The 27,263-nt window shown below is 39.7% G+C and overlaps 1 protein-coding gene across 1 annotated transcript in view; it reads left to right on the top strand.

Annotated features, from left to right (window-relative positions):
• MYRFL (myelin regulatory factor like) overlaps positions 1-27,263 on the top strand; it is a 183,062-nt gene that overhangs the window by 43,913 nt on the left and 111,886 nt on the right. Inside the window, exons 3-8 of the mRNA XM_036760731.1 lie at positions 9,319-9,386; positions 9,477-9,705; positions 11,292-11,389; positions 18,390-18,540; positions 23,973-24,168; positions 26,097-26,173. Of these exons, the coding sequence (XP_036616626.1) occupies positions 9,319-9,386; positions 9,477-9,705; positions 11,292-11,389; positions 18,390-18,540; positions 23,973-24,168; positions 26,097-26,173 (819 nt within the window). The remainder of the gene's footprint in view (positions 1-9,318; positions 9,387-9,476; positions 9,706-11,291; positions 11,390-18,389; positions 18,541-23,972; positions 24,169-26,096; positions 26,174-27,263) is intronic.

The following is a 27,263-nucleotide window of genomic DNA, read 5'->3' as shown; positions in this document are numbered from 1 at the left end:
TCTTTTTCTTTATCATGTTTTCATTTTATAAATTATTCTCCTGCTTCTGTTTACTTTATTCTTTATCAGTTCATATAAATCTTCCTAGGTTTTTCATCATTTCCCATGACAAAATAATATTCTATTATAATAATGTACCATAAATTCAGGTATTACCTAGTTGATTGTCTCTACTTTCTTTTCACTTTTAAAAAACTATAAAAAGCAATGCTATAAATAGATATATTTATGTATACCTTACATATGTATGTATGTATGTTTATGTGTGTATACACACACTCACACATATATATATATATACATATACATACATACACACACACACACACACACACACACATATATATATATATATATACATGTATGTATATTCCCTCTTTCTTTGGCTGCCTTGGGGCATATGTCTAGAAAGGGTTTCCCTGGATTAAAAAAGTATATTTTATATATGTATATACACATACATATATAAATATATATTAGTGAGTTTTCAAATATGATTTCAAATGACTGGACCGATTCATAATTCCACCAACAGCAACTGGTGTGAAAGAATTCTTTCCATTTGCACTCCTCTAACATTTTCCATTTTTCTTGATATTTGCTAATCCGGTGGGTGTGAAATGACACCTCAAAGTTGGTTGCATTTCATTTATTAGTATTTGGAGCATTCTTTCATATAGTTGTTGTTAGATGGCATTTCTTCTGTTGACAAACTACTTGCTTCATTTCTCTTCTAAGGATGCTCTTCAAAGTCTGGAATTTAACCTTTTTTACATTATATACAATTCTGAAAGTGTCCAGTAGAGGGCAGGGTAGTCAGCAAATGATCACTGAGTGTGAACTTAGACTGCAAGTGACATCTTTAGCAGTGTCTGCTAAACAAAGCAGTCATATATTTGCACGGCACTTAATAGTTTGCAAAGCACATTCCATAAATTTTCTCATTTGAATCTCATATAACCTTGTTATTTAGACACTATTAGTTATTATTATCCCCATTTTACAGATGAGGAAAAAGGCTCAAGGCTATTGAGTGACTTTTCCATAGTCACACAACTATTGAACAGCAGGATTTGAATCCTGATTTTCCTGACTCCAAGTTTGAAAATCTGCTCTATTTCTTGTTTTAGGTCGTGTGTGAGTGTGTGTGTACATGTGGACGTCTGTGTATAAACTTTTCACAGTTGAGGCAATGTCTAATATTTAGGCCCCTCAAAAACATTTAGGCCCCTCAAATACTCCTCATCTCAATTCTTTATCTCCCTTCCACCTGAAGCAGCTAGAGGTTACCACGGTTAGAGCACTTGGTCCGGAGTCAGGAAGACCTGAGTTCAAATCTGGCCTCATACACTTACTAGCTGTGTGACCAAGTCACTTCACCTGTTTGCCTCAGTTTCCTCATCTGTAAAATGTAGCTAAGAATAGCACCTACCTATCAAGTTTATTGTGAGGACCAAAGGAGGTAATAGTTGTAAAGCTGTTAGCACAGTGCCTGCCTATGTAAATATATAATTATAGGTGCTATGTAAATACTAATTGTTATCTTCATCATCATCACCGGAATGACGTTGGACCAACCAGGAAGCAGTGGTTTGTAGTTAGAAAGCAGAGCAGTCAAAAGTGCTAAATGTGATGAGCTTCAGAAGCTTTTGTTATGTAACTTAACTTTGTTATATAACTTATCCAGCTGTTTTCTGGGGAATCATTGCTCAATCATTTATATTCTAAAAGGAGAGAGATACACGTGGACAATTAAATGTTATGTGTGCTATTTTACCATCAGGACAAAGAAAATACCCTGACAAGTGATACTCTGTGTGTGTGTGTGTGTGTGTGTGTGTGTGTGTGTGTGTGTGTGACTGATAAAGGAAATGATAAGTAGGGATTTGGTCCTCTTGGTATAGGCTTAGTAGTGCTGGTATCAGGTCTTCTCTTTCCCCCAATCCCCCTCACTTCTTCTCTGATCTCATCTTATCCTAACTAGAGTCAAGGGGTCACATATTTATTGTTTCTGAGTTAGGATTTGAACTCACATCTTGTTGACTTCAAGTCCACCACCCTAAACCAGTGCTGTCAAACTCAAGTAGAAATGGGGCCACCAGATTGCACATAAAGATCTCTGCTGTGATATGTGATTGTAATGGAATATCATCGTGCTATAAGAAATGACGGGCAGACTCAGAAAAACCTGGAGAGACTTATATGAACTGATGTAAGTGAATTGAGCAGAACTAGGAGGACACTCTACATAGTAACAGCGATATTGTAAATCGATCAACAGTGAATGACTTAGCAACTCTCAGTAATACAATAATCTAAGACAATTCCAAAGGACTCATGAAAAATACTATCTGCCTCCAGAGAAAGAACTGATGGAGTCTGAATGCTGATCGAAGCGTACTTTTTTTCACTGTCTGTATTTGTTTTATGTTCTTTTTTTCCTTTGGGTCTATGTCTATGGTAATATATTTTGCATGATTGAATGTGTGTAACATATCAAATTCCTTACTGTGTGAGAGAGAAAATTTGGAACTCAAAATTTCTGAAAAAATGAATGTTAAAAATTGCTTTTACTTGTAACTAGGAAAATAACAAAATATTATTTTAAAAATCCCTGCTGGCTATATCTTGACACAGACATATTGTACATTATCTTGATGTTAACCTTATGTTGTACTATATTTTTGCTTTTTTTTGGTAAACATTTCCTAATTACATTTTAGTCTGATTCTAGCGCACTTGGGGAGTTTATGGGAGTTTGATACCTCTACCCCATGCCATGCTACTCTCCACAAAGCCCCTCTGACCATTACACTTCACCAACTGTCCATATTTCTGCCAGAGTAACTTGCTGTTTTGTCTCTCTTAGTGGTGGATAAAATTCCCAATCAGTTCCATCAATCTATAAACAAGTATTTATTGAAAGCCAAGTAGCCAGACAATGATGGGTAGAATACAGTGGTGGGGGACCTGTGCCCTTGAGGCCACATGTGACCCTCTAGGTCCTCAGGTGTGGCCCTTTGACTAAATCCAAACTTCACAGAACAAATCCCCTTAATAAAATGATTTGTTCTGTAAAACTTGGACGCAATCAAAAGGTCACACCCAAGCTCCTAGAAGGCCACATGTGGCCTCAAGGCCAAATGTTCCCCACTCTCGATAGGCTCTGCTTTTGTATTTGAAGCTCTAGAAGCTAGCACAGCGTCTAACACACAGCAGGCAATTAATGCATGATTTATTGATTGGCATCTTCCCACAACACACCAAGCAATTAGGGAACAAGCAAGTATACAATTAAGCACTAATTGTGCTGACCAAAGTAAGTTCGAAAGGGAGGGATCACTCTGAAGACCTAAGAGAAGGTGGAGTTAGAAACAGAGATGAGCCTTGATAGGGTAGGATAGATGGAATGTTGTTAGAAAGATATTAACCAAAGTACCAGTCACAGTCACAAAGAGACTTTGGTGAGTCTCCCTGTGGCAAGTTCTTTCCAAAATTTGTATTATGCAGAGATTGGCAAGAGGGCCATGAGTGGAAATTGAATCATTAAGAATCTAAGGGGAGAATTCCCTGGGAGCTAAAAAAAAATGCTGGCTTTATTCTGTCCTAATAATCTGTTCTAGAAATCTGGGAATTTAAGGGGTCTTTTACAAGAGTCGGGCCAGTCAAGTGTGAAGCAGGTCTTAATTACCTCACATTTTAACTTAAATAAGGCTTAAAATGGTATACCTAAGAAAAGATCATGGGGGAAATGGTACAAAAGAAGAGGGACTTTGGCAAAGGACGCAACTAGATATCAGTCTTTAGAGGGCAATCACTAGGTGCTGTGGTCTTTAGTCCACAGTAGAAATGGGAATGGAAGTCAGTGATGGTCTTTTGGAGATGCCTCTTTTGTACTTGGCCAACGGTTTTCCAGTTTCCCAATTGAGATGTAGGATATCTAAGACGTTTAGCTTCTCAGCTTGTTGAGGCAAGCAAAGACCAAAGATTTTATAGGGAGGAGGTGGATACTCAGCAACCTCTGATAGCCTTCATACCTCTGAGATGTTAGGTATCTATCAGACAAAGCCTTGAAATCTACAAGCATGGGGTATGGAAGCTTCCAGTAAATGGTAGGGTGAGAGCCATTAGGCAGGGGATGGGGACACATCCAGAGTTTAGTAGTCTGTCCCAAGTGAGCCTTATGGGTATCAGGGACAGCAGAGGCACTGGGTCTGTGATTTCATTGGTATAGGAAACTCCTTCTATTCATTCTGCTAATGCAAAGCAGTATCTTCCCTGCAATTTATGGCCTTAAATAGTTCCTGGAACATTGAGAGGTTACATGATTTAGCCAGGATCACAGCCGATATATGTGGGACTATAACCCAGGTATTCTTGGCTCTAAGGCAGTTGTCTATTATTTCACAACAACCTCTTTGGTTCCTTTGGGGGTCAGAGAAACTAAAAAAAAAAAGCAGAGAGTATTTTCAGCATCATAGATACAAACACCACGAACCCATCTTTAAACTCAAACCATGCAATGTCAGAAGGAAAGTTCTCATGATCAGGTCTTCCAGAAATAGCACATGCAAGTTGACAAAAGCAATTTGTGTGTGTCCCTGTGTGGGGGACGTCATTGTGAGATGAAGAACTTAAGGGGTATTTGTTCCAAGTGGTAACCATTTCCCCAATTACTCCATTCTTCTGCAGGGAGCTGCCTGCCCCTTGATTCTTGTAACTCCCTCAGAACTTGAGCTGAAGACAGAGATGGCCATTCAAGGAAGGAGTGACTCATGATGTCATGCTTTTTCTCTAGAGCCAAAGAAAACAGAAGAGACTTTCAACTGGTAGAAATTCCTTTTGCCCGATGGACATAAGCTTGGCATGAGGGCTAAAAACAAACCGGTGAACATTAGCGAGATTCTTGACCTTGTGGTTGTGAGACTACGTTTGAAAGCCAACTTAGGAACTTCTAGCTTGTGAGATTTAGGATAGAATTAAGGCTCTAACTTTTTGTAGTAGCAAACAACTGGAAACAAAGTGAAAGCCCATCTATTAGGGGATGGTTAAACAAACTGCAGCAGGTACAGGAAGGTAATGGAATGTTACTGCACTGTGAGAAATGTTGAATATGAAGAATATAGAGAAACCTGGGATGCCTTAGATGAACCAATATAAAATGATGTCGCAGGACCACGAAAATAATTTAAAGTGATTTGTTCGTTTGTCTCAGTTGTGTCTGGCTTTTCATGACCCCATTTGGGGTTTTCTTAGCAAAGATATGGGAGTAGTTTGCCATTTCCTTCTCTAGCTCATTTTACAGATAAGGAAGCTGAGGCAAACAGGGTCATATGTCCAGTAAGTATCTGAGGCCAAATTTGAACTCAGTAAGATGAATCTTCTGACTCTAGGCCCAGCACTCTATCCAATTAGCTGCTTTAAAGTGACTACAACAGAATAAAAACAATGAAAAAAAGCTGAGACTGAAATCTGTGACATCATAATGATTAAGTTTGGCTCTGAAGAAGAGAGGAGAAAATGAAGCTCCCTCCCTTCTTTGCAAGGGTTGGGAGAGTATGGGTCTGGAACATTGTATATACTGTTAGATATATCTGTTAGATATCAGATCTGCTTAGCTTGGTTGAACTTCCTTTTCATACTACCTTTTTTGTTCATTTGGGATGGCTCTCTGCGTAGGGGAGGGGGAGGTATATATTTGGAAATAAAAGTGATTTAAAAACAAAGGATATCAATAAAATTTTAAAAAAAGAATTGTCTTTAAGTAGTGATAAAGGAATAGATTACTAAGAGATTTTAAGCAATCTCTGCAGGTCTTTCTTGGCTACATTTGGCACAGTGGATAGAGTACCGAGCCTGGAGTCAGGAAGATTCATCTTCTTGAGTTCAAATCCTGCTCTAGACACTTACTAGCTGTGTGACCCTAGGCAATCACTTAACTCCACAAAAAGCAGATAAATAAAATTAAATCATGATGCTCAGTACCAAATGTAGTACTCCAGATGAAAACTGAGTTATCAACTGAAAACTGTTAGCAGCGAAGATGATAACACAGCTAGTAAGTGTCAAGTGTCAGAGACTGGATTTGAACTCAGGTCTTCCTGACTCTAGGGCCAGTGCTCTATTCACTGCACCACCCCAAATCCCATGGTTTAAAAGGACATTGATAACTGGAGAGAAGAGCAACTAGGGTGGTGAAAGGCCTTGCATCTAGCCATATGAGGATTGATCAAAAGAGCTGGGAATATTTAGCCTGGAGAAGAGAAAAGTTGAGGTGGTGGTGGGGTGTTACATGATAGTTGTGTTCAAATATTTGAAAGATTGTCAATGTGGAGGCGTGAGAGTACAGAACCAGGAACAGGAGTAAAAAATTTCAGTTTGATGTCATGAAACATTCCCTAACATTTAGAGTTATCCAAAAGTGGAATGAGCTGCCTTGAGGACTGATGGGTTCTCCTTTCTTGTAGACCCTCCAAATGAGTGATCACATATTGGGGGTGTTACACTAGGGATGCTATTTGGGTATGAATTAGACTAATGGTCGCTGAAGTCTCTTCCAACTCTTAAATTCTGTGATTCCATGGATCAGAAAATGCTTCATGTAGAAGGAGGCTTTTGAGCTGAGTTTTGAAGAAAAAAAGGCAAAGGTGAAGAGGGAGTATATTCTAAGCTGGTACAAGGACATAGAGATGGGAGACAGAGTATTGTATATGGATAATAACAGTAATAACTTTTACATAATGTTTTGTTATATATAGTTATATAATGTCAAATAACTGACATTTGCATAATTTTATATAATTATATAATATTAAATGACTAACATTTACATAATGTTACAGAATTATATAGTTATGTAATGCTAGATCGTAGCTAACATTTACATAGTATTAGATGATTCATTCATAACAATAGTAGTAGTACCTAACATTTATGTCACGCCTAATATGTCCCAGACACTACTAAACACTTTACAAATATTATCTCATTTGGTCTGTTACAATAACCCTGGGAGATAGGTTAGCACCTATTATTGTCCCCCTTTTACACACAAGAAAAGTGAGGTTAAGTGACTCAGCTAGTAAGTGTTTGGGGCAAGATTTTGCACTCAGGTCTTCCTGATTCCATGTCTAGCACTCTATCCACTGTACCATCTAGCTGCCCTATTAGCAAGAAGGCCTATTTGGTCGGACTCTAGAACACCAGAAGTAGAAAGTAACTTAGAGTAGGTAAGTTAGTGCCAGGGCTCACGCAGAGTTGGATGTGACTGAGCGACAATAACTAAATAAGAGAATCAACACGGCAACGCGATGCAAAAGCAATACCTTGTTCAAGGTCCCAAATGGCAACCAGGAATATGTTCTGAAGGTCAGAATCAGAAATTCATGAGATCTAGAGTTCTAGGCATGAAATCATGGTCTGAGTCCAAGAGCAATGAGGTCAAAGACAAGTGAGGGCCATACAGAAGAGGATTAAAAGAACAATAGGGAGGGAGGAGAGCGGTGCTCCATATAGATAGGTAGGTGAGTACATAGACAGATATAATGGCAGACAGGGTGGGACTTTTTGCTGTTTTTTTTTCTTTTGGCATGCTTCTCAGCACTAAGGCAATCAAATGCCTTTGAGTCTTGCCTTTGTTTCAATCAAGAGTGTTTGATTGAATCAGGAGACTTTGATGACCTGCTTAAGTCATGGGAAGGTCACATGGGTTTGAGTGGCATGATTGTGATGCCTTCTGACCCTGAAGACATGTATATATACTCTGAGGTTAGTGTTTTGCTTGGGGCTCATTCACTTGAAGAGTGTTGGTGTGGAGACTCTGGGTAGCCATTAAGGAGCCCTTGGCTTTGAAAACCCAGATGTTGGTGCTTCTATCTCTGGTAACTATGTATGTATTGCTATGGACAGACAGAAGCCCTGTCTGCTGATTTGTGTCATTTGCTCTGTTTGTATAATTTTTGCTTGTAATTTCTGTTTTTCTTTTCTCTGAAGTTCAGGGAGCTAACTTTTTCCCCTTAACTAAATGAATGATATATGTATGTTTAATTAAAGTGAGATTGTAAACCCCTTAAAGTTACTTTCCTTAGAAAAAGCAGATCAAAGAATCTGTGTTAGCAGCCCTCCTGCGTGCTGGTGTTATTGGCCTTACACCTCCACAGGAGCTACAAGTAACGTTGTTACAACAGAGCTTAAAACTGAACTAAGGCTTTTGGGGGCATCCTGCACAAGCAAAAAAGACAGTCCCCACCCTTAAGGAGCTTACATTTTAGTGGGGGAAGACAACATGTAAAATAGACTTCATGAAATGGTGGTCCAGACTGCATATTCGCTGATCAGAAGAGAGGACTTCAGGGGCAGAGGCATATCCAATGTGAGAAAGCTACTGGGAAGGGGATGGAAAAATCTGAAGAGTCTGGAGCGGAGTTGGGAATGTAAGGTAGAAGCATTCTATAGCTGAGGACTGCTAGTCACTTCCCTCGAACCCCACTGCTTGTCCCATCCCCAACCAAACTAAAGACAATGCTGTTGTGGGCTCACTCAGAAGGGCGATAGTGACCCCTCCAAAATCTCATCTTATCTCACCTTATCCAAAATAAAGCCATAGATTCCATTTATCGTGGTTGGTTTCAAATAGAAGTAGTTATGATATCTTTTGTGTCCCCCCAAAACGGTCTGAGAACGGCTACAATTGCCACCCTCTTAGTACTGTCTCTGATTGTAACAAAGCTTTAACTCCATTTTGGATCTTGGGACAATTCTCTCAATTGGGGGTGAGGGGAGGAGGAAACATTTAGGAATGGGCCAAAAAGAAGCTCACCCTGGGGTGAAGAAGCTTCTAGTCTCTACCATCTGATCACTTTCTATTTTAACTCTTTATTCTTGCTAATAAAATAAGAGTTTGAGAACTGAATGGTATGCTAGGATTTGTAATTCATAGGGATAAGCATTCCCTTGCAGCTCATTATGCTAACTAGATATAAAATCAGTTGTTTTTAACTACAGACAGAATATAAATACTGTCAGCACCCCTTAAATTTCAGTGCCCTAGAGAAAACCGCCAGTTAAGAGTTCTGTTCAATTCTATTTATTAAGTGCTAGCAGCACATAGCTAGCAATGTTACTTGTAGCTACTGTGGCTGTGTAAGGCCAACAACAAGGTGCAATGTTAGGTGCTAGGAATACAAAGGTGGAAATGAGACCATCAGTGCCATCAGGGAACTTGTATATTATTTGAACTAGGGTAGGGGAGTCTTCAGGAAGAGGGGACACCTTATTGAAGAAAGAGGCAGGGGAAAAATAAATCTATCTGTTCCCTAGGCAGAACCAGCTACCTGACACTCCCCCCTACTCTGGATCAGATCCTAGCCCTCCTCCTCAGGTCAAAGGTGAGTGACGTCTTTCACTGTCATGGTTCTTTTTCATTTTACTGGATGCTGGCTTGTGAGAAATTCTTTCTCATCTATTCTTTCTTCCAGGTGCTGATGCTAGACCTCTTACTATGTTACAGCACCCCACGCCTGAAAAGATGCTTCCTAACCCTTCTGAGAACATATATGAAATGGATTCCATTGGCTATCCTTCTAGTGGGTTCCATGACTGTTGTATGAAGATCAGTAACCCTGAGGCTCCTTGGGATCAACCTACATCTTCCTACTTGGCCTCAAATTGTTCTTATCCCCAACAAAGGCTGCACCACAGCCCAGGGTAAATGTCCAGATGATTTTTATATTAGCCTTAATAGCAGAAACAATCCACAAAACTATTGTGATTTTTAAAAGTAAGGACTCTAGAGTAGAGATTCTTAACTTGTTAGGTGTCATGGGCCCCTTTGGCAGATGCCAAGAGACCATTGGAAAAATGTTTTTAAATGCGTCAAATAAAATACATAAGATTACCAAAGAAACTAATTACATTGAAATGTAGTTGTCAAAATATATTTAAAAAAAACCAAGCATGTGGACTGCACAGGATCCATGGCTAGAATTCAGGGGGTCCATGAAATTGAACGGGAAAAAAATCTTTATTTTCACTAACTTTAATTGAAATTTTGAGGAGATATATTGGGGGGGGCTGTGAACTTGGATGGGAAAAATGATATCTTTATTTCGATAGAATTGTTTTCCTTTGTAATCCAACTTTTTTCTTTTATTCACTTAAAAACATTGTTCTGAGAAGGGAGTCCACAGGCTTCACCATACCACCAGAGGGATCCATCACACACATAAAGGTGAAGAATCCCTAGCTCAGAAAAATGTGTGTAAGCCTTGGCAGAAGATGGCACTGTTGAGACATTTATGAGACTGTCTTGGTCCATTGTTCTTGGCTGTGAGACTCTTTTAAGTAAAAGGCTCGATAACACCCAAAGGTCTCTAATTGAATGAAAAGGTAAAAGGTCAGAAAAATATAGGGGGATTCTGGATGCCCAGGGAAGCATTGTTTATCTGACCGGCCAGGATGCTTTAGGGATTACAAAAACCAACCAAACTACAACAAAAAAGCAACTCTTTTGAAAAAGCAATTAACATTAAACATTAAATTATCCCTGCCCCCAACCTACTTTTAAAAAAAGCTAGAATAAAAGTTTTTAACCAGGGAGCCTATGAACTTAAAAAAATTAAATTACCATGTTTCAATATGATTGATTTACTTTGTAGTACTGTGTGTTTAATTTTATTAATTTAAAAACATTATTCTGAGAAGGGACCCATAGGCTTTTCCAGTTTGCCCATCACACAAGAAATCTTAAGGACCTTAGTCTATAGGGTGATAATAAGATTAAAGGGCATCAGAAATGATACACAAACTCCCAATGAGGAAATGGTTAGCTACAAACACAGTTAAACAATATGGAGATTAAATTCATATTATTTTTCTGTAAGTGAGATGTGGGAACTTGGAATGCCTTATTACTTTTTTTAAAAGGAGCATTGTACATCATATACATACACATATATGATGGGCATGTATATGATAGACATGTATATATATGATGGACATATATAAGATGGACACACATATACATACACACATGTGTATGTGTGTGTGTGTGTGTGTGTGTCTGTGTGTATAGACACACACAGACACACACACACAGGCACACATATATCTATCTATATCTCTATTTCCTTTCTGGAAAAGAAGTAGAGAAGGGTCAGAGCCAAGGTCTTCTCACCAGAGGAAATCACAATTAGGTATAGAGTTTAGAAGTTAGAAGTTAATTAAACTTGACTTGATAAAATATGAATGGAGTAAAAGAGAAGGAGTAACAGATTGCTTTGTTTTCATTTCAGGGTCTTACCACCACCAACTAAGAAGAGAAAGCATTCTCAGGTGCTAGAAGAGGAGGAGGAGGAGAACTGTCTGTTGTGGGCTAGAGATTACAAAACAAGTAAGCAAAGTATAGATGAGAAAAGAATTCCTCAGCTTTAGGGAATAAACAGGTCTTTTCTCCTGCTGGTGGATAACTCTGGAAAATTCTTCTGCTCTTGACGATGAGCTGTCATTATGTGCTTCTGTCTCTTAGATGTAATGTTTTCATCCGCAGTCTTGGACAGGGGTCATCTTTGCTTTCCCAGGAAGTGGTATTGTTCTTTGAGCCATCCCTTCCCCCTCCAATATGGTGGAGTGAAACCTCTGAGCCTGTGCTTGGAGACAGTCATTGTCAATGGCTGGTAGATGGAGCCCAGGCTCTTCTGGCATGAGGTGACCGGCACAGGATAAAGCTTGCTGTTTAGTTTGCTTAATGAGGATTTCCCCAGTGTAGATGGCAGGAAGGCTTTTCAGTTCCTTTTCCTCCCTTTAATATTTGGCCTAAATCACCAGGTTCCCAAGACCTATTTTTATCAGAGGAATTTAGAATTCTTCTATAGAAGCCATCATCTACCTCCTTCCTTACTTATAGTGGAAGATGGAATGCTGGACTGTAGTTGGAAAGACCTGGGTTCAGATCTCAACTCTGATGTGGCCCTGGGCATTAGCCTTTCTTAATCTCAGTTTACTCCTCTCTAAAATGGATTATTCACAACTGTATCGCTTACCTCATAGGGTTATAATAGAGACAATGGTGTATAAAACATCATCTAAATGTCAGTTATTTTAAAAAATAACAAGAATTCTTTACTTCAAGAATTGGTAAAATTGGAACCATTTAGTTTAATGCCATAATAATAAATCCTAGAGCAGAGATTCTTAACCTGGAGTTAGTAAAATTGTTTTAAAAATATTTTGGTGACTATTTTAAAAATTATATAAATATACAATTTATCTTATGTAACATAACTAATATATTTTTATAATACATAAACATATAATTATATCATGTGAATATATATGTATACATACACACACATATGTATAAAGTGATATACAAATAATCCTATATATTTTGGCAGCTAGGTGGCAGAGTGAATAGATAGAGTGCTGGGCCTAAAGTCAGGAAGGCTCATCTTCCTAAGTTCAAATCTGGCCTCATACACTTACTAGCTGCGTGACCTTGGGCAAGTCACAACTGTTTGCCTCATCTGTAAAATAAGCTGGAGAAAGACATAGAAAACCACTCTAGTATCTTTGCCAAGAAAACCCCAAATGAGGTCACAGCGTTAAACAGGACTGAAACAACTGAACAATCACAAAAAGTAGGAATGGGCTGTCTTGGTCAGGTCCAACCTCACTAGGGGTCTTCACAAAGAGGGAGAATTAGCAGGGTTTATGTCATAGAGGGGAATTGCTGTTTAGCCAATAATAATAGTAATAGCTTACATTTATACAGCACTTCAAGTTTGGCCTATATTACCTCTTTTGATTTGCTCCTCACAACAACCCCATGAGGTAGGTTCTATTATTATCCTCATTTTACAGATGAGGAAACTGAGGCTCAAAAAGATTAAGTGACTTCCCATTAGAATGTAAGCTCCTTGAGGGCAGGGCCTGTCTTTCTTTTTGCTTCTATTTGTTTCCTGAGCTCATATCACAGTGCCTGGTACATAGTAAGTACTTTATACACCCTCTCTCCTCCCTTCCTTCCTCTCTTTCCTTCCTCCCTCCCTCCCTCCCTCCCTTCCTTCCTTCCTTCCTTCCTTCCTTCCTTCCTTCCTCCCTCCCTCCCTTCCTTCCTTCCTTCCTTCCTTCCTTCCTCCCTCCCTCCCTCCCTTCCTTCCTCCCTTCTTCCCTTCCTCCCTTCCTCCCTTCCTCCCCTCTTTCTTTCTTTCCTTCCTTCCTTCTTTCCTTCCCTCCCTCCTCTGTCCCTCCTTCCCTCCCTCCCTCCTTTTCTTCCTTCTTTCCTTCTTCAGATAGCTACCAAGTGTCTGCGGCAGGATTCACACTTTGGTCTTCCTATCTCCTGCTTGGTTCTACTATCTAGCTGCCTAGGTACAGGCTGGGCTAGGGAGACTGACCTTCTCAAGGTCACACAGCAAATCAGTGACAGAGCTGGGCCTAGATCCCTTTTTTCCATCACATAATGCTGAATTCAGTATATTAAGGGATTTCCTTCTCCCTCTCACACCCATCCTCATGGAAATATATTCCTGATTTTAAAATAGAAGTCCACAGAATTCTCTTTATAGGGAGATTAGCTGAAATGGATCCATTCCATTAAACTAGTAATACCTATTCTGTTATTATAATAGTAATACTATAATGGTAACTACTATAGTAATACTGTAAGTAGTGTTAAAGTGTAGGAAATGTCAGTGTTTTAAAGCAGAGGTCCGCTGCTTAGACAAGGAGTGAGGAGCGTGAGAAATCCAGCCCCATCCCATTGGCCTGGGTGTGACCAGACAAAACTGGCCTTGCTCGTCTCTCCACAAGGCTTCCCTTTCTGCTAGTCAGTTTTTTTGTGGTTCAGGGACAGGATACTCAGAGCTCCCATATGTGACAAAATCCGCCCTGCTACTCCTGATTAATGGCTCATTCTTTCCACAGTGCTCTGGGGCCTATCCCTCCCTCCTCTCTTCTCTGCCCTCCCCCCCCCCCCCCCCAGTTGCTTTTCATGGTCTCCAGAGGCCGAGAGGTTTCATAGCCAACAGGAAATCCCTAGATACCTCATTGGAAGTTTTCTTTAAATGTCTGCTCAGGTCACAGAAAATGTCTCTGAGGATAATTGCTACCAGAAGGCAATGGGAATACCAAAATGAGCAGGTCAGGTGCTCAGGTTCTAAAGAAAGACAGTCAGGAAAGAAACGAAACCCGAGTAACTCAGACCTGTCTCTTCTTTTGATGGCCCTTTTGTTGGCGAGGTAGGAGAATTTACATATGTGGGCGAGCTGCGGCACATTTTCTCAGCCTGAATCCTGGAGAGGCAAAGGAGAGGGAAGGGGTGCCTAGCAGTGGGCTGGGGGAAGTGCAGCCTTTGTCATCATGGAAAGAGCCCAGGCAAAGGTGGGCAAGAGGACACTGGGCAATATTTTTATTTTGTAAATAATTCATTGAGGGGATTTCAGCGATCTGCTGCTGCTGCACAATGTCCTATGCCAGACTAAATGTCCATCCCCAAATTTAGAGGATTCGAGGTCCACAATTGTTAGGTGGGATGGCAACTGTGACATTCATCCTGGAGGGGTGGAGGTGGACAATGGGAAACAAGAAGTGACCTAGCGTGTTTTTTAATATGTGTGGTTTGAACCCCAGACCACGGTCCCAGATTCTCAGAGTTGGAAGGAAGTTCAAAGGACATCTGGTCACTTCTCCATCACTGTGTGCTATTCATACTGTACTTGGAGACCTGTAGGGAAGGGCAGCCCATTCGACTTTGGACAACTCTGATTGTTAGGAAGGAATATTGACTAGATAGTTGCCTCTGAAGTTTCTACCTGTAACTCCAATTTTGCCGTCTCTAGAGCCTTTAAATTTAATTCCTTTCTAGCATGAATTTTTGAGAGTCCTCAAAAGACAACCATCATGTCTCCCCTCTTTTCCCTCTCCTCTCACCTCTCCCTCTTCTTTACCTCCTCTTTTTCCATTCCTCTTTCTCCCTTCCTTCCCCTTTCCCTCGTCTCTCCCCCTCACTCTTTCTATCCTTCTGTCCACCTTCTTTCCCCTCCCCCCACTCTTCCCCTCTCCCTTCCCTTCTCTCTCTCCATCCCTCTGTCACTTTCCCTCCCCCTCACTCTCTCTTCTCTTTTCCCTCTCATCCCTCTCTCTATCCCATCTTTCTCTTTCTCCTCTCCACCTTTCCCTTTACCTTTCTTCTTCCTTCCCCTCTCCTTTCTCTTTTTTATTCCCACTTCCTTCCCCTCTCTGAAGTTCACTTTCCCCTTAGTAAAATAGGGTAACAATTGTACTTTACTCAAAGGGTTGTAAGGAGCAAATGAGATAATGTATATGAATCCCTTTACAAATCTCAAAACTCATTTTATTAAATGTCAGCTATTAATATCCTCATTGTTATTCTTATTCAGCCTGTCTTGATATTATTCACAAGTGAATGGGCTGACTTTCTGGGAAGGTAGTTCCCACTCTCAGAGGGTCTTCCAGAAAAGGGTTGTCAGGTTTCTTGAAGAGCAAATTCTTGTTCTGATTTGGATTGGACTCAATGACCCCTGAGGTCTATTCCAACGCTGAGATTCTGTGACTGTAGAGTAGTCCCAGGTTTGTAGGTAGGTTGGATCTAAGTAGGAAAGGGCTTTAAATGACAAAGAAATGAGTTTTTATTAGATCCTAGGGTTAATAGAAAACACCTGGGGTGGGTGGGGGGGACAGACAGCTAGGTGGCGAAGTGGATGATATGCCAGCCCTGGAGTCAGGAGGACTTGAGTTCAAATGTGGCTTCACACAATTACTAGCTGTGTAACCTTGTGCATTTTTTTGAGGCCATTGAGGTTAAGTGACCTCCCCAGGGTCACACAGCTAGTAAGTGTCAAGTGGGCTGGATTTGAATTCAGGTCCTCCTGACTCTAGGGTCAGTGCTCTATCCACTGTGCCACCTAGCTGCCTCTAGGATGATATATATTTTAATGTAACTTTTATTTCATTTTACTTTTTCAATGAACAAACATTTGCTTTCTTTCCCTTCTACTGCCCCCTACTTGAGTAAGAAAGAAACCCTCTTTTCTTTCTTTTCTTTTCCATACTTTGGGGCAACTTTGTGGCAAAACTCTTTTTTCCTCCCTAATCTCCCCTCCCCATTGGAGAAAAACAGAAAACCAAAACCCTTGTTTTACACACACACAAACATACACAGACATTCTGCCATTGACTACATCCAGAAATATATATACACACATATATATGCATATATATACACATATATATATACATATATGTATACATATATCTATATCTATATCTCATTCTGCATTTGGAGTCTATCACTTCCCAGGCAGGAGTCAGGTAACATCTTTCATAATAAGTCCTCTGGAATGGTGCTTGCTCATTGCATCGATTAGAGTTTCTGAGTCTTTTAAAGTTGTTTGTTTTTACAATATTGTTATTATTACATAAATTGTTCTCTTGGTTCTGCTCATGTCACTCTACATTGGTTGATACAAGTCTTCCTAGATTTCTCTGAAACTGTCCTTTTCACAATTATTCACAGTATGATAATATTCCATTACATTCATAAGTGATATTTTGTTCAGTTATTTTCTCAATTGATGGATATCTCTTTAGTTTCTGGTTTTTGCCACAATAAAGAGAGCTACAAGAAATCTTTTTGTACATATAGGTCCTTCTCCTCTTTCTTTGATCTTTTTGGGATACAGACCTGGTAGTGTTATCACTAGGTCAAAGGCTGCACACGGTTTGGTGACATATGATCTCTAAAAAAAGTCAACTTTGTGCTTAGTTGACAGGTAATAACATTGTTTCCAGCAAAAACACATTTTGAGCATCTCAGGGGGACAAAGTATCTCAAAACAGCTGCTTTTCTTTAGAAAGTTGTGACAGAATTACTAGTAAGGGGAAAAAAAATCAGATGAATAAGGGGAAAATGAAACATTTTCAAATCTGCTGCAGGCTAACTATATTTTTTCTAAGAGAACACACACAGCACCTTCTGAAATGAAGCCTATATACTTTTCTCCTGGTTCCACCATTTTTTGATCTACACTTCTGCTATAAGGGATGTGGGTCAGTGAGGTAGGTTAAAAGGAATAGAGAAAGGAAAAGTTGAGGTGATGAGGAAAGGCTAGCGCAGTGGGCCAAATCTAGTAGGATGAAATTTAATAGAGATAAATGCAAAGTCATAATTCAGCTCAAGAAATCAATTGCACAAGGTCAGGATGAGGAAAGCATGAAAAGACAGCAGTTTGTGTTCAAAAGATTTAAAGGCTTTAAGGGGCTGAAAATTCAGTTAGAGTCAATAATATGTGACTTCTATAGAAAAAAAAATGGATGAAAAGAGAAGAACAGTATCCCGAACAAGGAATCATAGAGTTAGAACTGGAAGGTATCTTAGAGAGCATCTAATCTATTTCTTTTATTGTCTCAGTTTTGGACAACTCTGTGCTGTTCTTATCCCCATTTTGTAGATGAGGAAACTAAGGCAAACAGAGATCAAGTAATTTAGGTTATTTGTTGTTGTTCATTTGTGTCCAACTCTCCATGTCTCCATTTGGGGTTTTCTTGGTGTGTGGGACAAACCACAGGCTCAAAATAAACAAAAACAGAGGTGTCTCAGTTTTCTCAAGGTAGAAACAAAACAGAAGCTTTATTTGATCAAGTCTCGTGAGAATTGGGCATCTCTCACTACCAGGGCGGGATGGTAGTGCAGAGAGGCAAGGGGGAGAAGGCAAGCAAGGGGATATATAACCTTGTACAAACAATTCTAAGAAATTCCACCCCTAGAGGCTGGACCCCTGTCCCTATTTGCTGGGACAGGTGGCTTCACAATCTATCCCAGAATAAGTTTACCCAATACTAACACAGAAACTACAGAATTACCTTATAGGGAAATCTTAATGTTAAGATGATGGCATGCGAGTAGGCTAGGGGAGGGGGAGAGAGGGAGACCACCTGATTTCCCCGAAATCATATGATTTACAGGAAAACTAAACTTAGGCCTAGTGAGGTCTACATCCTAACTAAATTTGTACTATTTGAGTATTACCTTGCCTGATTTATTCATGGGAAGCTTTCACAATCTTGTATCCCACACATTGGCAACAATACTAGAATGGTTTGCCTTTTTCTTCTCTAGCTCATTTTACAGATGAGGAAACTGAGGCGAATGCAATTAAGTAAATTACCCAGGGTCACAACCTAGTAAGTATCTAAGGCCAGATTTGAACTCAGGAAGCTGAGTCTTTCTGAATCCATGCCTGGCATCTATCCACTGTGCAGCCTCAGGAAATAAGTATCTGAGGCTGGATTTGAACTCAGGTCTTCCTGATTCTTAAATGTGGTTCTTGGAAAAATTCCAGGGGAGATCTAATGTGTCTCTTTCTCTGCAGTGGTGGGCAGGGATTATAGTGCAGAAGCTCATGAAAATGGTGGCGATGGACAGAACGCGGCCTCTTTGGATAAAGGCAGTTCTTCCCTGAAATGGCAGCCATATCAAGCTACTCCCTGGCACAATTTACTGAACAGTCATTATGAAAAACTGTAAGTGTCTTTTGTGAAACTCTGTGATTCTCTGCTGAGGCTGTTGAGCTGAAAACTGAAAGTGGGAAGATTGTAGAGATAAGAAAACCTCTCTTTTTAATCTGTTCCTGAGTAGTAAGATTGGAAAAAATATTAACTCTGAACTCAAGTTGGAGCTCTACACCCAGATTGAATTCCGAGATTTAGGCAGAGGTCATTGTTAAGATCTCAGATTTTTTCCTTTGATTTGTTTTTCACCCCCCATCCCTGCTAAATTATAGGCCATCTACATTTTAGTCAAGAATTCTTCAGAACCAAGCCCATTGCATTTATCTAAATTTATATCTCTTCCAGGATTTAGCACTATGTTTTGTGCACAGTAGGTGCTTACTTAATTAATGCTTACTGAATGAATGAATATTTAATAAATATTTGCAAATGAATTGAACTCTGAGGCCATCCTTGGTTGAGTAGTGAAGTGTTGATTCCATCTCTAAGTTTTTTTGGATCAATTGTTCTGAATAAAGATCTGGGGGTTTTAGCTATTGAACTAAATTTAATATGAGTCAGTGGTGTGATGTAGCAGCAAAAAAAAAAAAAAAGGTAATTTGATCTTGTGGTGCATCAGGAGGGGCAGAAATTCCAGGAATTGGGAGGTGTTAGTCCCAATGTGTGCCGGGGTCACATTCCATTTGGAGTATTATGTTTATTTCTGGGCATCATAGTTAAAGGACAAGTATAAGCTGTAGAGCGTTCATAGGAGAGTAACCTAAGATGGTGAAGGTCCTTGAGTCTGCACTGACCAGCCTTGTCCTTACACCTGCAGGAGGGAACGATTCCCCTGCAGGTTCCAACCATGAACCCATTTCCCCTTTCCCCTTCCCCCAACTTGCCATGCAGACACAGCTGCTCATCCCACCTGGATGGTTAAGGAGTAACTGGTACTTTCTTTTTTCCTTAAGGTCTGTTACTGCCTTTTGTTTTTCTTTCAGATGCAGATCCCCTTAAACGGCCTATCCTGACACAATTAGACCAACCCTTGAACAAAGACCCTTGCCTGATCTGTAGAGAAAGTTGGTTGGGGGTATTCCAACAGGGTCAGGGCACAGACCTTTCAATTTCAGCTCGAACTTTAGGTTCAAGAGCCCATTGTTATCTTAAATATATCCATCTGGTTTGACACAGAGGTATTGGGAGTCTTTAAAACACTCAGAACAATAGAGTTAAAACACTGAACAGACATATGCTCCAGGCCTTATTCTGATTTCTAAACATTACATGCTAAGCTCACCTTTTGCCTAATTTCTGATATACAAAGCTGAACTAATATTGTTGTGCCAATCATGCTAATCTATAGAGTCAGAAATGGCTCTTCGTTTCAAAACAATCATAAAAAAGTGGACTTTTAATAGTCTGAGAGCCACAATCTGCTTTAGAGGTCATTTAGCCTGACCTGCCCATCTTACAGAGAAGATTGAGACCCAGAGAAGTGGTGAGTGTCTCAAAGTCATATATATTGTAATTGATAGAGCCAGGATTGAACCCAGGCCTTCTGGTCACAAATCTGGTGTTCCCCCCACTCTCCTATGTCCAATACTCTTTCTACTAGACTAAATCCATCCCTCCTTCCCCTCTGTTTCGAAGCCTTTACCGTGCTCTTTGAAGTTTTCCTTTAAATTGGATCAGTTCTGTCATTTTCATTTCCTTGATAGAAAAGTACTGATTAAGATTACCACGAAAGGATTTTTCCTTGATTCAAGTCTCTATGAATGCTTTTATGAAAACTGTACGATCCAATGCCCCTAGTCTTAAAGTGAACAAATGAACAGATTAGTTCAGAAAACCTGAGTCAATGGAGTTTCCAGGTGATGTAAGACAAGTGTTCATTATCATTCTTTTCATTGGAGGATTTTTCTTCCTCTGGCTGCTACTATAATTACATCTTCTCATAATGATCTGCTAAGGTTACTCAATGGATTTGGGATTAGAAACATTTGATAGCATCTGTATACTTTTTTTTTTTTTGCCAAGGATGTTCAATCAATTTCTTCTCAAGACATCTGTTAAAGTTTTCTAAAGTTATAGAGAAAAATATATTTTTTTAAAACCCTTCCATTTCTTTCCTATTAAATAATTTTAAAATGCACTTTCTAAATCACAATACCTAAAACATATTAGGCATTTAAATGTTTTTTGAGATGATTTGAATCAGTTAGATCCCAGCCTCCTTTCTGTTCCTCACACAAGACTCTCCATTTCTAAATTGGAGAGTTTTCATGTCCCTTGTGCCTGGAATATTCTCCTTCCTCATCTCTACCTTCTCACTTCCCTGGCTTCCTTCAAGCCTCACCTAAATTCCTACCTTCCGTGAAAAGCCTTTCCCAGCCCTTCTTAATCTTAATGTCTTCCCTTTGAGACTACCCCCAATTTATCCCTTAGACATCTTGTTTGTAGGTTGTCTTTCCTGTTAGATTGTGAGTTCCTTGAGGGAAGGGACTTATTTTTTCTTTTTACCTTTCTTTGTGTCTCCTGCTCTTAGTATAGAGCCCGGCACATAGTAAATACTTAATAAATGTTTGTGGACTTGACTTGAATCTCCTAGACCAATATTCTCATTTTTACAGATGAGGGCCAGAAAAGTAAAGTATCTTACTCAAGTTACTAACTTAATGACAGAACCAGTGTGTGGATCGATGACCACCAGAATCAAAAATTTGGAGTCTGAGTCTGAGATCAAAAAGGTTTTTATTCTTTCTTATGAGAAAGGGCACAACCCTCGTCACTCAAGCAGCGTCAGCCAGGGAGTGCAAGATGTGGAAGCTCGAAGGCTTCCTTTGTCCTAATCCTAACCCCACCTCTAACTCCTGTCCTACCTTACCATTGGCTGGTGAGGGAAGCTCACAATCTTCTTACTAATGTCTAACTAAATGGCACAAAGCAATTTTAATCCTTCATTACCATAATTATTCATAACTAATCTGTACCCTATCAGAGGACTGTGTTTTATAAAATCTCATTAGACATTTCCTTCTACCAAATTTGGAGATGCCCAGTCAGAAGAGGGCTAGTATGGTTTCCTTTCATGTTACTCAGGAAATGAAGCTGAACAAAAAGACAAGAGTGTAGCAGGGAGATAATAGTGAGGAAACTTCACTGTGGGCCATCTTTCACACCAGGGTTAAAACTCAGGACTCCTGACTACCAGTTCTGGACTCTTTTTTTCCCCTTAGGGTTTATTATTGACTTTTGTTTTTATATCAGATTCAATTCCCCTTAAACTTCTCACCCCACGATAATTGAACCTTCCTTTGTAACAAAGAATAAATCAACAAGCATTATTAAATGCCTGCTGTGAGCTAAGCATCCATTATAGCAAGACAAAAAGGAGACAGTCCTTCAAATCGCAGATGACTTCAAAATTGTAAAGCCAAGTGGTTGGAAAGTTAGTAGTACCCTTGACAGAAGGAGGGAAATTCAGTGGAGGGTCAAGTTTTGAGAGAAAGATGTTATGTTCTGCCTTGGACTTGGTGAGTTCGAGATGCCTACGACACATATCGTTTGAAATGCCCAATAAGAAGTTGACTGTATAGGACTGGAGTTTGAGAGGGAATCTGGGGCTACCTGGGTAGATCTGGGAGTCATTTGGTGGTTAATTACCCTCATGGGAACTGATGAATTTACCAGGAAAAAGAAGAGAAGAGGCTCCAGGATAAAACCTTTGGGAACACCCATGGTTAGGGGATATTCTATAGATGATTGGTCATACAGGTAGGAGGAGAACCAAAAGTGTCATGGAACCTAGAGAGGAGGAGAAAGCAGTCAACAACATCAAATGTTACTGAGAGGTTAAAAAGGACAAGGATCAGGAAAAGAAATCGACAAAGATTGCTTTTATCAGCATCTACCATACTTGGCATACGTAGGCACTCATTTTTCTACTAAGAGGAAGGAACTGAGTTTTGGTTGTCAGGGCCTATGAGATTGGTCATTACAGTTAATTAGAGTTTGTCTGCCTCTTAATCTTTCTTTTCATTTATGTTGTCATAGACATTTTGCATATTGTTTTCCTTGTTATGATTACTTTGTTCTGCATGAGTTCATACAAAAGGGAAGCCATACTTCTCTGAATCCTTCATATTCATCATTCTAACGGCCTAATAATATTCTATTAAATTCATGTTTATTCAGTTATTTCCCCAATCTGTGGGTTTTCACTTTGTTTGCAGTTCTTTGTTATCACAAAAAGTGTGGCTATGAATATTTTGGTACATGTGGGGATTTTTGTACTGTCTTTGACCTCCTTGGGATATATGCCACATAATGGGCTCACTAGGCCAAAGGTCATGAACAGTTTAAAGACTTTTATCAGCCAGGGCTCTTTCCATTACAGTTTATTGATGTGTTCACCCATTCTGCAAGGAGATACAAGGTGGTGGAGAATATACAAAAAGAGGAAGAAGCTGGTATTCTAAAACAGAATTAGCATTATATATCTGAGAGTAAAAACCACACCACTGAATGGTAGATTGGAAAGGCCACTATATTTGGAGTCATAAGACCTAGCTTCAAATTCTGACTGCCATTAGCCCACCATGGGCAAGTTATCTCATCTCTCTGGGTCTGTTTCCTCTACTATAAATTAAGGGGGTTGGATTAGATGGTCTGTAGGTTTTTTTTCCTGCTTTATGATCATTTGAGTATGGGAAAAACTACCAAAGGGATTTCACAATCTTTAAGTTCCCTCCCACGCTTGGTATAGAGCTACAATTGCAGATATTTGCTAGATATGGATTGATGATGGAGAAGACGAAAAAGACTTTAGAGGGAAGATTCTCTAGTGAGAATGGGAATTCAGTAAATGATGTGGATAAACCCACTCAATTTCAAGCTGTCCTTGGCAATAGTCACTTCTGAAGACTGCCTTTTTTCATTTACACATCAATATGCCCAAGTGATTTCTTGTTGTTTGAGCTTGTGGTCTTGGGAGAAATTTAGGGGTGTTCTTTTTTAGATGGAAGGGGATGAATTCTTCCCGCATGGCTGAGTTCTGCAGCAAGTTTTAACTTCCACACACTGGTTCCAAGGGCTCTGTTGTGTGGGTGTTGAGTCACATCTAACTCAGCTCAACTCAGAAAGCATTTATTCAGCCCATAGAATGTACAAAGGGCACTGAAAATAGCAGCTAACCATATTTTCATTTTGGCAGGGGCTACACTTTTTGGCTCTAAGAGGGTAAAAAGCAAACATGGACTTCTGCCAACTGTGACTTGAAGGATCATTTTCATTTCCTCAGGGGGAAAAATTAAATTGATTAAATATAACAAAGAGCAATTCTCAAAGTATGTTTTTTTCCCTTGAAATGCTTTTGTTTGTTTTTTAACCAATATTATTAGGGAAATGAAATGTGAAGGAAATATTTCCCCAACTGTTCTCTTGCCTCTTCTTTGTCCTAGCCCCGATGTAGGCTACAGTGTGGTCACAGACAAAGGATTTAATTTCTCTGTGGCAGATGAGGCTTTTGTTTGTCAGAAGAAGAATCATTTCCAGATCACTGTCCACGTCCAGGTTTGGGGCAATCCACAATTTGTCAAAACCCAAATGGGGGTAAAGCCGATAGAAATGTTTTACTTGAAAGCTTTTGGAGTGAAGGTGAGTTTTCTCTTATTAGCCACCCATAATAACAAAAGTACCTTATCTGTATTTGAATAGACTTTGTTGACACTAAACATATGGAACATGTTTTAAGTCTGGTCCCACTGACTGAAGGCCAAGGCTGTTCATTTTACTCTCCCCCTTCCTCTTCTCTGGTATCCTGACAGGATTGAGGAGTCTGTTGGCATGCCATGGGCTTGAACCTCTACTAATTCTGCTCTGCTCATTTTTAGGAGACCAGTGACTAGCAGCCCAGTTCCATTTAACCATTTAATAATTACTAAACATCAGATTAGCTTCTAAAAGGAATTTACTTCAAAGATAGATTAAGAACAAACATATAAACACCGCCCCCCCAACTCTTTGGGGGCATAATCCCCCACCTCAGTCTTTAGGGATTGGAAATGAATTTTTAACTCGGTTCCTATATAACATTGGTCCCACCAAATTCTAGTCGAAAGCCCCGTTGGGTTGAAATCCAGGACCCTTGCTTTTTAGGGGCTTCCCTCCTGGGATATTTGCAACACCTGGCTTGGATTCCTGGGCTCTTAGATGCCTGTCCTCATGCTCCTGGACCAGAGAACCCCTCTCCCTGCACCTAGAATAGAAAAGCACAAAGGAAAACAAGGGAAAACTTGCTTCTCAGGGCCACATGGTTTGCTCCCCTCTCCCATAATTCTAACCATCATCTCTGTTTCAAAACTCAAGTGTCCCTGACATAAGCTCCACTCCCATATTCCAATTTGACGTGGATCTATTAAGTGCATACTCTATACAGGGCACTATGCTAGGTACCCTCAACTGAACATGCTGGCCACCTACACTGATTTGATTTACTGTTACCTCAGACTCAATATGTCTGTTTAAAATCAGGCTCACTCCGGGCTGCGAGGTGGTCCAGTGGATAGAGCACTGGCCTTGAAGTCAGGAGGAAGTGAATTCACATCTGGATTTAGACACTTACTAGCTATGTGACCCTGAGAAAGTTACTTAACCCCAATTGCTTCCAAAAAAAAATAAAAAAACAAAAAATAAAATAAAATCAAACTCCTCATTTGATCCACAAAACTCATCAGTCCTCCTGAGTTCCTATATCTATTAATGGACCCATCATGTTCTTAGTTATCCTGTCCCAATGCCATCTTTGGCTCTTCCCTTTTCCATACCCTGCTTTACCAAGTCAGATCGATCTTTCCTTTTAGCTTTATTTGTAGCCATCACTTCCCCTTCCATTTCCATCACCACCACCCTAGCTCAACTATTGCAGTAGGCTCCTAATTAGTGTCTCTGCTTCTAAGTCTCCTTTTTCTTCGGTTGGAGTCTGTGTACCAGATCCCTAAATATGGGGTTTGCTCATGTCATTTCCCTGCTTTAAAAAAATCTTCAAAGAACTCCCTGTTTCCTCTAGAATGGCTATTCATGGTCCTTTACAATCTGGCCCCCTTCTATCATTCTAGTTTCATCTCCCTTTATTTCCCTTCCTGAACCCTCCAGTGCAGCTAAACTGATTTACTCAACTAACCCTCAAGTGTCCTTTCCATACTTTTGCTCATGACTTTTCCTTAGCTCCACCCAAGAAGGCCTTGCCATTTAAATCTATCATTGTTACTTAACTTTTCATATGTCTGTTTCTTTTCTCAACAAGGAGAATGTTAAATTCTTTGAGGGTAGAGATTATTTTTATTTCTGTCTTTGTATCTGCAATTCCAAGGACAGCGTTTTGCTCATAGAATGTCCTTAATAAATGATTGTTGAATTTGATTAGATGACTAGATGGTGACTTGGGGACTTGTGTGTTTTTCCCATAGTGTCTGGCATATAATAAGTACTGAATAATTATTTGTTGATTGGATTTGAAAACTTATTTGAAAATTTTCTAGGTATTAATATGTTCTATAGCATTAACTTTTGGGTCTTCCATACAGGTAGAGGCCACCAATCAGATAGTTGCCATTGAACAGTCCCAATCAGACCGGAGCAAAAGGATTTTCAATCCTTACAAGTAAGAGGTCCCTTCTGCCTTCCCTCCAATGTTTTTTATGAGCATTTCAGTAATAAAGCACGTCTGTCAGTCTTTCATTGGCAATTCAAAGAGAAATCCACTGGGAGGTCTGATCTGAAGTGATGGAAAATGTAAATGCTGCAAACACGTGTTTGTCAACAAAACAATGTTCATAAAAATGCATTGAAATTCTGGAGGGGAAGCATTATAAAAAGCTGTTCTGTATTACTGTTATTTTTATACTCATTTTGCTGTGGGCTTTGGCTCCTTAAGATAGATGGCAGTCAGATTTTTCATTTTCATTTTCATCATTAACATGCTGACAGAGTTAATTTCAGAATTTGGAATGCCTGCTGTGCTTATGATTCAGGCTTATTACTTTTTTTTGTAAATGCTATTGTTGAGAGGGCATTGGAAGGGCTCCCACTCCAAAAACATACAGAACTGGTAGCATGATAGGCAGACCACAGACTCCATCTGAAGGAGGAATGACTTAGGTTTGGGTTTGACTTTTTTGACTGATGTGATATGAGGAGAGTTGGGCCATTTTATTTATTGATAATAAGCTGTTCCCCGGGCTAAGATGGCAAAGTCAGCCTATGCCTGAATTTGAAAGCAACTTATCCTGGTGTACAAGTAGGATTATGCCACAGCATGCCAGTTTAGCTGGTACTTGGATATACCTGATTTCTCAAATTAATAGAAAAGAAATCTGATATAGAATTTGATCTCTTCTTGCTGCCTCCTTGGGGCAAGATCTCATATAATGTTGGGTTAGGAGAAACTAAATGTGAGATGAAGCTGTGAAGACCCCTAAGAGAAGTCTAAATGTAGCACCTCAGGATACTTTTCCTTCTTTCCTCGTGGACTAATCACAGGACAGGTCCACCAGAGGATGACCCCCCTACATTTAAGGTATTTTGAAGAGATATATATATATATATATATATATATATATATATATATATATATATACTAAAACTCATGATATATGTTTGAGGGCAGGTAGGTGACTTAGTGGATAGAGCATTGGGCCTGGAGTCAGGAAGACCTGAGTTCAAATCTGGCCTCAGACTAGTTGTGTGATAAG

Source organism: Trichosurus vulpecula, chromosome 5, assembly GCF_011100635.1.
Source record: "Trichosurus vulpecula isolate mTriVul1 chromosome 5, mTriVul1.pri, whole genome shotgun sequence".
Taxonomy (NCBI): domain Eukaryota; kingdom Metazoa; phylum Chordata; class Mammalia; order Diprotodontia; family Phalangeridae; genus Trichosurus; species Trichosurus vulpecula.
This window is presented reverse-complemented; position numbering and strand designations above follow the sequence as displayed.